The sequence below is a fragment of the Ovis canadensis genome, chromosome 5 (assembly GCF_042477335.2).
Source record: "Ovis canadensis isolate MfBH-ARS-UI-01 breed Bighorn chromosome 5, ARS-UI_OviCan_v2, whole genome shotgun sequence".
Lineage (NCBI taxonomy): Eukaryota > Metazoa > Chordata > Mammalia > Artiodactyla > Bovidae > Ovis > Ovis canadensis.
The window spans coordinates 107,562,743-107,577,232 of record NC_091249.1 but is presented as its reverse complement, the minus strand read 5'-3'; the positions used below and the strand labels follow the sequence as shown (position 1 = coordinate 107,577,232).

At 40.0% G+C, this 14,490-nt stretch overlaps 1 protein-coding gene across 1 annotated transcript in view; it reads right to left on the bottom strand.

The window, feature by feature from the left end:
- Positions 1-5,734: 5,734 nt before the first annotated feature.
- Positions 5,735-14,490, bottom strand: part of ARSK (arylsulfatase family member K) — a 56,479-nt gene continuing 47,723 nt past the window's right edge. Inside the window, exons 7-8 of the mRNA XM_069592595.1 lie at positions 8,597-8,821; positions 5,735-6,360 (exon numbers count right to left, since the gene is read on the bottom strand). Coding sequence (XP_069448696.1) covers positions 6,071-6,360; positions 8,597-8,821 — 515 coding nt within the window. The 3' untranslated portion in view covers positions 5,735-6,070. The remainder of the gene's footprint in view (positions 6,361-8,596; positions 8,822-14,490) is intronic.

The following is a 14,490-nucleotide window of genomic DNA, read 5'->3' as shown; positions in this document are numbered from 1 at the left end:
GTCCATATAGTCAAAGCTATGGTTTTTCCAGTAGTCACATTTGGATGTGAGAGTAGGACTGTAAAGAAGGCTGAGTGCCAAAGAAGTGATGCTTTCAAATTGTGATGCTAGAGAAGACTCTTGAGAGTACCTTGGACTGCAAGGAGATCAAACCAGTCCATCCTAAAGGAGATCAACTCTGAGTATTCGTTGGAAGGACTGATGCTGAAGCGGAAGCTCCAATACTTTGGCCACCTGATGCAAAGGGCTGACTCATTTGAAAAGACCTTGATGCTAGGAAAGCCTAAGGGCAGGAGGAGAAGCGGGTGACAGAGGATGATATGGTTGGATGGCATCAGCGATTCAATGGACATGAGTTTGAGCAACCTCTGGGAGATAGTGACGGACAAGGAAGCCTGGCATGCTGTAATCAGTGGGGTTGCAGAGTTGGACACAGCTGAGTAACTGAACAACAGCAGTACATAGACAAGTGCTAAATTTATTAACTTGGAATGTCTGTTTTTCTCTAATTAACATAGTCTTTTGATGTTTCTACTGCCTGCTTGTTTGTTGCAAAAACTCCTATATAACCTGGCTCTTCCCTTACCTCTTTGGGGCAGTCTCTCCCTCAGAGCTATCTGAGAGGCTGCTTGCTGGGCTTAGGTCCTCAGCCAGTCTACCAATAAAATATAATTCTCAACTTCTACGTTGTGCTGCTTTTTTTTTTCCTTTCAGTCAACAGGTTGCCGGGAGCCAGTGTGAGGAACTCCACCCATGGCAAAGGTCATGAGGAAGGAGGCTTCGGCATACGCAAAGGCAGGAAGCCCCCTCAGGAAACCCCCTGTTCCCGAGCATCTACCCCCAAAACCAGAGTTTGCCTACTTTACTGTTTCATGCTCTCACCTATACCTCTGACTTTTTGGGTGGCTGACCCCCATTACCTCTCTCGGAGAATAAGTTAACTTACAGCTCCAAGTTAATAAAAATTCCTGAGCGTGACAAGAGTGTTTCAATTTACGAACTCCTCTGAAGGTTATCTAGCCTGCCTGTACAGGTTCGTCCAGCCACATGTGATTGTTTACAGCCTCCCAACCGTGAGAGGCACGAGACGTTTTAGACCTACTAAAGGTAGATTCTTTTGGGGAAGTTAGAAATTATTAGTATAGTGGGTTAGGAATTATATTGGTAAAGGGTTTTTCATTTGTGATGCCAATAATTGCCGCTAAGTCTCCATATTCCCTGCCCTGGGTGTGACAAGGGTGTCTCAGGTCAAACCTCTCTGCTGGCAGACTAGTTTGTGTGGCAGGTTTATCCATACTCCTGCCACTATGCACATGATTGTTTACTACCTCTCAACCATAAACAGCACAGAGAGTTTGGAGTATTTTGAAAATCTTAATTAGCATAGGGCCTTTCTCGTTGTTGAGTCAATGATTGCCGCCAGGCCTCCATATCCTTAGGCACCTGGGAATATATTAATGTATTTGGAATATAGAAAAGGAAATATAGTAGTTTTTGATGTTAGCAATACTACACTTTTTGAGTTAATGAATTTTCTCTTTTGTTATAGATCACTGTACTTTGTTATAAGTCACTGTGTCCTTGCTATGTAAAAATGTAACTTTATCACTATCTTAAGACTAAATCGATCTTAAGGGGAACATTGGTGAAGGGTTTTCATTTGTGGGGCTGATGTTTGCTGCTAAATCTCCATATTCCCTGCCCTTATAATGAATATAACTAGCATATAGGAGAAATAAGTATTAACCTTTAAGATTAATCATATTAACCTTAGGTTAAATAAATTCCTTTCTTAGTTGTAACCCACTACACCCTCACCCTATAGGAATGCAACTTTATCTGCTACCTTCAGAGGGTGGCGCCTGTTTTAAGAAAAAACACCCTTGGGAAAAATAAGTTTTCTGGTTAACTGACCATTGTCAGAAAGAAAGGGTCGTAAAATGTCAGCAGGCCTCATGGCCAGAAGATGATGTAAAACCCCTAAGACCTTTTTTTATACATTTATGTGAAGCACCTGATTTTGATAAAGGTCAGGACTGCTGACCCCCACGTGACTCTGTATTCATCCCTATGTATAACAAAAGGTATATAAGCAAACCTAAAAAATAAAGAAATCAGATCAGTTTCTGGAAAGACTGATTCCCCCGTGTCGTTTCTTCCTTGCTCCCCATTTTTCTGGCTGAATTCCCATCTGGAGCGTGGGTGCTCGCCACGTCTACTTACTTGTCCCGGCTTTTAAGTTACACACAAGAAGGAGCCCAAGGAGGGGCACCTTCCGATATTCAAGTGGCGCCAGTGGCCCAACGTAGATGGTGCAAATTCCTTATCTTGGAATTGTATTGGTATCCCACGTAAACCAAGTTATTCAGCCTCTTTTTCTCCACTAATATTTCCTACTACACTATCCATTTCCAATCTCTCTCTATATCTGTAATTAAATAAGTTTTTTCCTAGGATGTGGATTCCGTCTCCCCTTTGAATTACCCTGGATCCACCGGGGCTGGACCCTGGCAGGTTTTTACAGAGTAAAGTGAGAAACCAGTGGAAGGTTTGAGTATCCATCAGGGTGATCTGCTCTATCTTAACAGAATCCCTCTGACTGCTATGTTGAGAAGAGACCGAGGACAGCTAAGGGCAGGCTCAGGGAGACCTCATAGGAGGCTATTGCAAAACTCCGAACAACAGATGGTGGTGGACTGGAAGAGGGAGTGAAAGATGAAGCCCAAAGATCGTCCTCAATCCAGCTATTGATGAGACTCGGGTCCTCTCAGACTCTGGCATTAGATGATTTGTCTTGGTTTTGCAAGTTTTTATTTTCTTTCTTTTTTTTTTCCTTTCTTGGTTGTTAAGATACCATTTTGGATTAGATACAGTCCTAAAACATAATTTTACCTAATTATGATTCTACATTGGTGGTGCTGGTTTAGTCTCTAGGTCATGTCTGACCCTTGTGACCCCATGTAATTCATCAGGTTCCTCTGTCCGTGGGATTTCCCAGGCAAGAATACTGGAGTCGTTGGCATTTTCTTCTCTGGGATCTTCCCAACCGAGGGATTGGACTTGGGTCTCCTGCATTGCAGGCAGTTTCCTGCACTGAAAGCAGATTCTTTGCCAACTGAGTCACCAGAGAAGCTATGTTGAATATGATTAAAACATTGTAGATGCTTGGTAAATTCTAACAATGAATGCATCTTAAAGGGTTTGAATAGAATGACGTGGATTATATTTACCTTTATATGCACATGTTTTCAGAATCACATTTCTATTATTATTGCTTTATTTTTCCCTATAATAACATATATACTACACGTTAGATATTTTTATATCCCTTAGGTTCAGTTAGGAGATAGGAGGTAGATTTGTATATTTTAATTTTAACCTCAATAATCTAGTACTGACAACTTTCTCTTAATAGTTTTACTTCAGAATACATATGAAGTGAAATTTATTTCTGAGAAATTCATACATAAATGCAAAGATAAGCTCATACAAATTCACTGAAGAACAATAAACAAAGGAGATGAACTGGCTCATGAAGAAAACTTCTAAGACAGTTTGAAAAGGGAAGTTAGGTTTAAAAAAAAGGAAATTAGGTAAAATTGTTTTGCAGATAGACTTTTTACCTGAAGAATATCAGATACCAACTGGAAAACTACTGGTACAAAAATATATTGTATTGTTGGCATAAAGTAAATATATAGACATTGCATATATTTATATATATTGCATATATAAATAACTGGTTAGAAGATACAATGGAAGAAGCATCTATTTAAAATAGCACAGATGATAAAATACCATCAAATGATACAATAGGTAGGAATAAAATCACCTCTGGCTACACATTAGGATCATCTGCTGGGCGGCTTAACAGACACAACAGTAGCAAGAACAAAACTGCCCAGATGCCATCCCTGGAATCCTAATCCCACTGCTGTGGGATGGGGTCTGAATTAAGCCACTTCAGTCATGTCTGACTCTTTGCAGCCCCGTGGACTGTAGCCAGCCAAGTTCCTCTGTCCATGGGATTCTCCACGCAAGAATACTGGAATGGGTTGCCACGTCCTTCTCCAGGGGAACTTCCCAACCCAGGGATTGAACCCGTGTCTCTTATGTCTCCTGCATTGGCAGGCAGGTTCTTTACCACTGGTGCTGCCTGGGAAGCACAGGGATGAGGCCTCAGTGGCATTTTTTTTAAAGGTCCTTACTTTCTAAAAATGTTTATGAAGAAACTGATTACATGAAGAAAACTTAGAATACTATTGAGTGATATAAATGGTATCATAAAAAGACTACCAAGATTTTTCATTTTTGGAACTAGACAGGTTGATTCTAGATTTATATGAGAAAATAAATAAGCAAGAATAGCCCGGACAATTCTGAAAAAGAAAACTGATTCACGGGAAACAGTCCTATCGGATAGTGCCTGCTGCTGCTGCTGCTGCTAAGTCGCTTCAGTCGTGTCCGACTCTGTGCGACCCCATAGATGGCAGCCCACCAGGTTCTGCCGTCCCTGGGACTCTCCAGGCAAGAACACTGGAGTGGGTTGCCATTTCCTTCTCCACAGATAGTGCCTACCCCATTTATGAACAAAATAGAATGGTCCACTGCAAAGTAAGAAATGTTTTGAAAGGACCCAAATGTCAGTGTGACTTGTATATAATAAAAATGTCATTTCAGATCAACAGAGGAAAAGATCATTTATTCAGTAAAAGTTGTTATATAGCAAAGTGGCATTTTCTAACAGATGGAATAAATATTACTGTTCTCAATAAGAGGTCAATTGGGTGGTCATCTTAAAAGAAACAAGCTAAAGTTAGATCTCTAATATGTAATACATTCCCATGGGTTAAAAATCTAAGAGTGAAAAACAAAACTCTAAATGAAGATAGGTAGGAAAAGCCATTCTAAATATGACACAAAACCCCAAAGCCACAAAAGCAAGGATTCATAAATCGGATTGCATGAAAATGCCCATTTCTACATGTCAACAAACACTAGGGCACTAGTCAAAATACAGATTATGAAAAGGAAAAAGCTTCTCTAACAGACAGAGAGCTAATATCCAAAGTATGTAGTAAAAAAGACAAATAACCAACAGAAACTATAGAAATAGAAAAGGTCATAGTAAAGAAAATTCCAATGGCTATTAAATATATGAAAATATGATCTACTTTACACATAGTAAGGAAAATAACAATAACAATAAGATATCTTTTATCTGCCCAATTGGCAATAAATGTGAGGACACATGTTTCTAGTAAGAGTATAAATTGGTATAACGTTTGTAGGGGTAATATAGTAGTGTCTAGAGTAATTTTGCTAGATATAGTTTTGCGCCAGCAATTTCACTTCTAGGCTGTCTCTGTTAAAGTGGAGAAAAAGAGAGCAAGCTGTGGAACATTTTGCATGGTATGCTGCCGTTTGTTGGGTGTGGGGGAGTGCTGTCTCTCAAAGGATACATAGGAAGGTGGTTACAGTGGTTGTCTCCAAAAAGGGGAACTAGATGGCTGAGGGACTGGAAAAGAAAAGAGACTTCACACTCATTGTTAACCCTTTAGTACCTTTTTGAAATTTATACCTTGTGCATATATTTTGCCTATTTAAAAAAATAAAAATAAAATCAGCCATATCCATGGTCTGTGTCCCATAAAATACTCCAAATTCTCCCATCAAATACATCCAAATGACCTATGTCCAATCAGATAAAAATAACTCATCAGACACCATCGGATACTCAAAAATAACTATTTTATGGTTCATAAGTAATAATAATTGTTACAATATTCTATATTCCATAATATTCAGAGGAACACAACTTTATGTTCTAGTATTTGTTTCCATCCTTTTAATACTCCCATTAAGTTGTTAGAAGTTGGTAAGAATAAGGTCTTGATAGTAATCATTTTGAAAATATATTATTCTATAATAATTGGTATCTTGTTTTAAAAGAGTACATTCTTTAATTTAAAATCAGTAATTATTAAAACTTACATTTAAAATGCATAATGAATCATGATTTTATAACATATTTCTATATAGCTCTAAAACATTTTTTTCTTTTTTTTGTTCAAATTGTTTTTGGATCAGAGTGGGATTTAAGCCACTGATCGATGGCATTTTCATACTTCTTTGGTTTTTTCAGCCAGTCCTGGTGCCACCTAAGGTTTGCTATGACATTTGAATAGTTTTGCCCTATACTTTGTTTCCACTTGATAAACTGCTCTTTATTGTATTGGTGGACAGAAGCAGAAACCTTAGGGTAGTTAATAATGGAACGAAGCTTCTGATCCAAAGAAGAAGTAACTTCTGGAAACTTTGCAGCAATATTTGTTAATTCATCTGGATCTGAGGAAAGATCTGAAAGAAAAAAAAATGGAATAACTATCAAAACAGTTACCTGCTTAAAAAACATTTTTAGAATGTCATTACTCTGTAACAGATAATGCAGTATAGTTTATTTTTATTTTCAGTTCTTAGTGTAGTAAGCTGAAGGATGGTATAAACGGAAACTTAATATACCAAAAGTTAAACACCTTTCTAAATGTCTGTCTCTTCCTTCTTATCATTATCCTACTATCACATTTTCCCCTTTATCTATTCTTAGATCGCAAAAACAGTCAAACTAGTAGGCTGGCTTAGCCTCAGTTCTTTCTGTTGTTGATACTTTGCTTACTTTGACGCGCAAAAAAATATATGTTAATGCTTATATTGTTCCATTCAACAGGCCCAAATGTTCCAGCTGTAGAATTCTTTATATAGTTAAGTCATGTTCTTGCAACTTCCCTTACTCCTAGGTTTTCTGCTTGCTTTTAAATACATTTGCACCCCGTGCTTGGATTTTTGAAAATTACATTCAGTGATACTGTTTGAGCAAATAATCATGGAAATAAGAACTCTCAATCACTACCATCGAGAAAATAATGATAAACATTTCAGATAACATAAACACTCCTTTGACCTACAATGTAGGAAGACAGAAGATATAACTAGAATGCCAACCTAGTTGGAAAAATAGCAAATTGAAGCTCTTATGACAATTTGCCTGAGACAGTAAATGAACAATGAGTGCACAGTGAAGGAAATAACCCCTACAGGCTTATCTGAGTGCATTAGCCAGAAGATTGCTGATGACACGCATGATTTTGCTGGGTGATTTCAGATGGCACCTCTCTGAGACAGGGAAATCAGTGAATAAACCCTAGAGAATACAGGAAAGGCAGGCTCCCCCGCTGATTCTTTTGATAGTCACATCTGCTTTTTGCAGAACATAAACAATGAATGAACAAGAGATGCCCGTTACTCAACAGAATGAAAACTTAAGTACATTTTTGAAGCCAAGAATCTCCTCCTTTTAGAGTTAAGGACAGGTCAATCAATTCAGCCTCTAAAGAATTATTTTGAATTAATCATTTTGGCATTTATAACTGGGAAAAAACTTATGGAGAAAGGAATATTATAAATAGCTTTAGCACATTTTATGTGCAAAAAGGTGGCAAAGAAAAATAAAACCATAGGTCTAATAATGCTGCTTGAAAACAAATTCAGAGTAGTGATTCTACCAGGTTTTTGTAGGGGAGAAGGAGCATGGATTTTGGAGTCAGACCTGGGTTGAAATCCCCAGCTTTTCCACTTCTTAGCTATGAGACTTTGCATAGGTATCTGAACCCTAGTCTTCTCTATAAAATGAGGATGATAATATCATCTTGGAGGGGATTCCGCAATGGCTCAGCAGGTAAAGAATCCATCTGCTGCGCAGGAGATGCGGGTTCAATTCCTGGGTCGGGAAGATCCCCCGGAAGAGGTCATGGTAACCCACTACAGCATTCTTGTTGGGAAAATCCCCTGGACAGAGGCGCCTGGCGGGCTACGGTGCATGGGTTGCAAAGAGTCAGACACAGTTGAAGCGACAGCGTACACAGCACATCATCTTGCAGGGCTGAAGTGAAGTGAAGTCGTTCAGTCGTGTCCGACTCTTCACGACCCCATGGACTGCAGCCCACCAGGCTTCTCCGTCCATGGGATTTTCCAGGCAAGAGTACTGGAGTGGGATGCCATTGCCTTCTCCATGCAGGGCTGAGGGGAACGTCAAATAATACATGTAGGATGTCAGCCTCCAAAGGATAGGAGTTAATCTTCCAGAACAACTGAATCCGGGGTACAATGAGAGGGCGCTCCATGAATATCAGAAGACACCTTGATCAGAGGATACAGCCCTGTCAGTCTTGAGACCCAGATCAAAAGCCTTAGGGCACTTGCTTTGGCATTCAGATGCTGATTTTCAAAGAAGCAGCTTCTCTCCAGGGCAATATTTTGTAAACTGACCCAGTGTGAGAAACTGCAGGTATTTATTTACTTTAACAAAGATTTGGTTCAGTTGCTCAGTCGTGTCAGACTCTTTGCAACCCCATGGACTGCGCACGCCGGGCTTCCCTGCCCATCACCAACTCCCGGAGCTTACTCAAATTCATGTCCATCGAGTCGGTGATGCCATCCAACCATCTGAACAAAGATTATTGGCTCCCTTGAGCAAATACTGTATAGGTCAACTCATTAAAAATAATCTCTACCTAAAAAATAATATCAGCAAACTTACCGAAGAGTTGAGGTAATACTGAAGCACCATCAGAGTAGGCTATATACTTCCATTGGTTAGTTCGAAGCATGTAGGTGGAAGCATTTACATTGCATCCATGGAATTCACTCAGAATCCAGGGTGGGTGTAGGTTTTCTAATTTTTGTTCATTCTTAAACATTTCTGACGATGATGGCAGCAGAGAGTATCCGCTCAGGTTCTGAGGCAGAGGAATTCCAGCAATATCTACATGACAAAAATAAGACTATTTTTTTTTTTTTTAATTGCATCCCATAGCATGCGGGATGATCCCTGACCAGGGGGTGGAACCTGTGCCCCTGCATTGGAGTCATGGGTTGCCAGCGAAGTCACAAAATAACACAGGATTTTAAAGTAAGTCATTCTTTCATTCGTTGAACATTGATAAATGACATCATTAAAGGTCACAGAGACTAGAGATTGTATATAGATTTTGTAAATAGCCTGCCTAGACCCAAATGCTTACTTCCCAGCCTTGTGACTTTGGGCGTGTTATTAACCATTCTGAACCTCAGTTTCCTCAACTATAAAAGGGAAATAATAACAGTGCCTGTATTTCACAGATCTATGTTAGGTTTAAATCTGATAACTTATGTAAAATTCTGAGAATAGTGCCTGACACATAGGAAACCCTCAATAAATATTAGTTAATATCATAAGTCCTTCATTTCTGAATCATTAAGAGATCACAGGTATCTCTCAGATTTGTTCCACAGAATAATAACAAAATGTATATGAGAAAGGAGTCTAGTAGTTACATATGCTTGCCAACAATAGTTAAAATTAAATAAACTTATTGTAGATGTAAATTTATTGCTGATATGCATCATAAATCTTCAAGGTATATAGTGTGCCATGTATCCCAAAGTTATTTGATGACAGAATTTTTGTTTATTTCTAAGTAGCATCTCGAGGGACTAATATTTTGCAGAACATATGTTGGGAAATCCTGGATCACACTGATTTAGAGAAAAATAATCTATTTTTTCCTTACCAAATATAGATACAAAAAACAAAGCATAAGAAATGTCTAACTTAAAAAAGAGGCAGTATTTTTTAAAAGTGGTTTAAAAGCATTTGCTTGGAATTCAAGCTATCTTTTTCCTATAGAAAAATAGGGAATTCGTCGGCAGTCCAGTGGTTAGGGCTCTTGTGATTTCACTGCCATGCACCCAGGTTCAATCCCTGGTAGGAAAACTAAGATCTCGCAAGCCATGAAAAAAAAATTACCATTAATTATGGCTGGGGACTTGGGATAGTTCCAAAAGGAGTCTGCAGTTGCCTCCCCCACAGTTTCTCTGGTTCGAATGTTCCATGTTTTTAGAAACATTAATTTAGAAATAATTATATTTCCAATGAAAAATAGAAAGTACTATATCTGCAATGCTAGAAATGAAACAAAATTGAATAATAAAATTATTTTAGCTTGACTGTACATATTTAAGCACGCTTCCCAGGTGGCTCAGTGGTAAAGAATTCACCTGTCAATGCAGGAGACCCAAGTTCGAACCTGGGGTTGGGAAGGTCTCCTGGAGAGAGAAATGGCAAGCCACTCCAGTATTCTTGGGTGGAAAATTCCAGGGAGAGAGGAGCCTGGAGGGCCACAGTCCATAGGATTGCAAAGAGTTCGCCACAACTGAGCAACTGAGCCAACACATAAAGGTATGTGAGGCAAAACAGATTAATTAAAAGAGAATAAGGAAGTAGACAAAGGCCTCTAATATAAATCTTCTAAAGGGACTTGTTTTACATATGAAAGTGAAGTCGCTCAGTCGTGTCCTGCCGGGAGCCAGTGTGAGGAATCCCGCCCGTGACAAGGTCATGAGGAAGGAAGCTGACATATGCAAGGCGTGCTCAGACTTCAGGGACCCCTCTGGAAATTCCTAAGCATGTACCCCAACAAAAATCTGCCGGCTTTTGTGCTCTGCTTTTCTACTCTTCTGACATTTTCTGGAAAAAGTCAATTCAGGGCTTTAGCCTTCTGCATTTGAAAGAGTGTTTCAATCCAAAAAACCCTCTGATGGCTTTCTAGCCTGCCTGCAGGACTCCTACAGCTGCGCGTGTGATTGTTTGAGGCCTCCTGACCGCAGGAGGCACAGGAAGCTTAAAACATCCTAGGAATGTAGGAGCTTCCGAGGAGTCAAAATCTTTAGAATAGGACTGATTAAAGGTTTCATTTGTTGAGTCAATATTTGCTGCCAAATTTTCACATCCTTTATTTGTAGATATAGTTGGTATACAGAAAAACAAGTAGTAGACCTTGTATTAGCAACATTAGATCTTTGAGTTAAGTACCTTCTTTGTTATATCCCACTGCACCTTTGTTCTATAGAGATGTAACTTTAATGCTTTAAGGAGATGTAGATTAAAGAAAAACACTTCAGGGGAAACAAGATTAACATTCATTAAGGAAGAGAGCCAAAAAGTGTTAACAAGCCTCTTGGCCAGAAGATAATGTAAATCACCTGAGACCTTTTGTTATACAAAATGATGTATAAAAAGAGTCTGAGCTGCGAACGCTACATAATCTTGTGTTACCCATTGATCTCTGTGTTTTATCAAAAGTATAAAAGGCCTTCTAAACAATAAAGGATGGGGCCAGGGGCCAGGGGCCGGGGGCCAGCTTCTTGGACCAGCTTCTCTAACTAGTCTCCCGGCCTGGTTTCTTGGGGCTCTGGCTCCCCCCGTGTCTCTCTCTCTCTTTCTTCTTCTCTCTCTTTCCCTCTCTCTGCTCTTTACTTTAACTTCAGGCTGAATCTCCACCTGGAGCGCGGAGGCTCGCCAGGTTTACTTACTTGCCCTGGCTGTTAAGACCCGCGAGAAAGGGAGCTTAAGGCGAGGCACCCTTAGATATTCAAGCGGGCGCTGGTGGCCCAACGTAGATGGTGCAAATTCCTTGTCTGGAATTTTATTTGGCCTTCCGCGTAAACCAAGCTATTCAGCCCTCTTCCTCCACTTAATCTTCTTACTACACTATAGTTTCTTAATCTAATCTTACATTAATAAATAAACAAGTCTTTCCACACCGACGCCGTCCACCCTTCGAATTCCCTGGATCCACCGGGGCTGGACCCCGGCAGTGTCCGACTCTTTGCGACCCCATGGATGGTAGCCTACGGGCTCCACGGTCCATGGGATTTCCCAGGCAAGAATACTGGAGTGGGCTGCCATTTCTTTCTCTAGAGGGGGTCTTCCCAACCCAGGGATCGAACCCGGGTCTCCTGCATTGCAGACAGATGCTCAGTCTGAGCCACTCTAACTTAATTAAAAAAACTGTATCTTTCATTTCCTTGGAAGGGGCATATTACAAGTCCTAATCTTCTGCCAACCATCCATCATCAGGGACTTTTTTTGAGAAAGAATGACAAGTAAAAGAAAGGAAGAGAAATATTTGAGATAACTGGTTAATAACAAAAGAAGAAGAAAGAGCAAAGATGTTAAAGAGAGAAAATGCACAAGATGCACAAGAGAAAAGATAGCTCAGGACCTCCCTGGAGGTCCAATGGTTAAAACTCTGCCTGCCAGTCAGGGGGTCTGCACTGCTTCCCGGGTGGGGGAAGAGTCCATGGGCCACGTGGCAACTGAGCCCCTGTGCCACAACTACCGAGCCCGCATTCTGGCGTCTGTTCGCTGCAACAAGGGAAGCCAAGGCCATGAGAAACCCATGTGCTCACTGCAACTAGAGAGTAGCCCTTGCTACTGCATTGCTTGCTGCAATGAGAGAAGGCCCATGCACAGCAACGAAGACCCAGGGAGGCCAAAACTTTTACATAATTAAAAAAATAATCATCATTTTAAAAAAGAACAGGATGGCCCAAGATGAAACTAGTTGAGCTGCAAGACAGTAGGCTACCTACTGTAAGGTCTACTGTAAGAAGTGGAGAAGGAAATGGCAACCCACTCCAGGATTCTTGCCTGGAAAATCCCATGGATGGAGGAGCCTGGGGGGCTAGTCTATAGGGTCACAAAGAGTCAGGCACGACTGAGTGACCTCACTTTCACTGTAAGAAGAAAGTGGCCTGGGAATAGGCTGGGTCAGGCTGGTCAGTGTGTCAGCCATCAGCGGCACCACTGGGAGGCAGAGGAAGGGAGAGAAGGGCTTTGCAGACAGCCTGAAAGCAGGGGCCAACTGGCATACACCCATGACTGGGGAGTTTCCTGTATTTAGCATCTTAATCAACTTTAATACTTAGAAATGCCTTATTTCAGATCTAATCTTAGCCTAATTTTCCTAAAAAAACTTGTTAGACTAAAGAAAATTTAAATAATTCTCTTGTGTTTATTTATGTTAAACTGGGATAAGAATCCATTTAAGTATATATACATATTTCTTACTCATCTAACAAGCTAGTTGCTATTCCAGATGTAGGGAAACAACAGTGGACAAAGCAGGTAAGCTCTCTCAAACTTTAAGAGCCTACATTCTAATGTGGGGAGACAGATAAATCTGCTAGGTGGTAATCAGTGCAATGAAGGAAAATGAAGCAGGGTAAGAGGGCGAGAGAGTGATGGCAGGCATGTGCGTGTGCACTGCGTTATACAGGAGGGTCAGGCGAGGCCTCTCTGATAAGGTGACGTAAACAGAGACCCGAGAAGAAAGGGCTGCAGTGAGCCCAGCAGATCTCTGGAACTGGAGAGGAACGGCATTCACCCAGGGAACAGCACTTGTAAACACTGAGGCAGGAATCCGCTTCATTCTATCTGCTCCCCAAACACTAAGGAGTCCAGCATGGCTGGAGCAGAGTACGTCAGGGTAAAGTTGTTTGAGATCAGTTGCGGGGAGGAAGAAATCATGCTGGACTCACAGGTCTAATCAGAGATTCTGGATTTTACTCTAAGTGATTTTGAACAGAATGGTTTAGATGATAACTTTTGCATGGTGATGCAGGAGATGTGGGTTCAATCCCTGGGTCAGGAAGATCCCCTAGAGGAGGAAATGACAAACTCACTCCAGAATTCTCATCTGGAGAATCCCATGGACAGAGGAGCCTGGCGGGCTGCAGTCCCTGGGGTCACAAAGAGTAAGACACAGCTTAGTGACAAATGTTAATGATATCTCACATTTAACCATTTACCACGTTCCAGTCATTGTTCTAGGCTATGGAACAGTCACTGTTATTTTCATTTTATTGATAAGAAAACTGAAGACCAGACATGTTAAATTTCTTTCTCAAGGGTATACAGTTGGTAAATGCTGAAGGAGGTATTTGAATTTAGGCAGTCTGACTCCAGGATCTCTGGAGTCTTCAATACTGCTCCACAAGTCTGGATCTACTGTAGTTATTCAACTTTACAGTATTTTTCAGCCAATTAAAAACAAAATAATCTATGTAAAATGACCCTCCCAACCCTCCACTAAGATCCTGTAACAAGGAAGCTTTTGCAATTTAAATCATTAGTATTGAAGCATTCCTTTAAACACAACTGCATTTTTATACAATTACATTTTCACAGTTTAAACAGATTCTGGATTTATCCTTTATGTATTTAAAAAAAGGCCAACTATTAAATGAAAAAAAATTCACATGAAAATAAGTTTAAAAGAGAATGTCAAGACAATTTTAATTTAAAAATGGTATTATTTCTAACTGAGCTAAAGGATGCTGATACTAGATTATTAGAGAAGAAAATATTTTGGGGAGTAATTATTTTAAAAAACTATTTTATTGATGTATAGCTGACTTAAAATGTTGTGTTAATTTCTACTGTATAGCAAAGTGATTCTCTTACACATATATGTACACAGTCTTTTTCATAGTCTTTTCCATTTTGGTTTATTACAGGTTGGGGAGTACTTTTTAAAGCATAATCTCTGTATTAATGATATTAACTTTATAACAGTATAAAGAATTCCATTCAGAGAGATGGCACTTTCC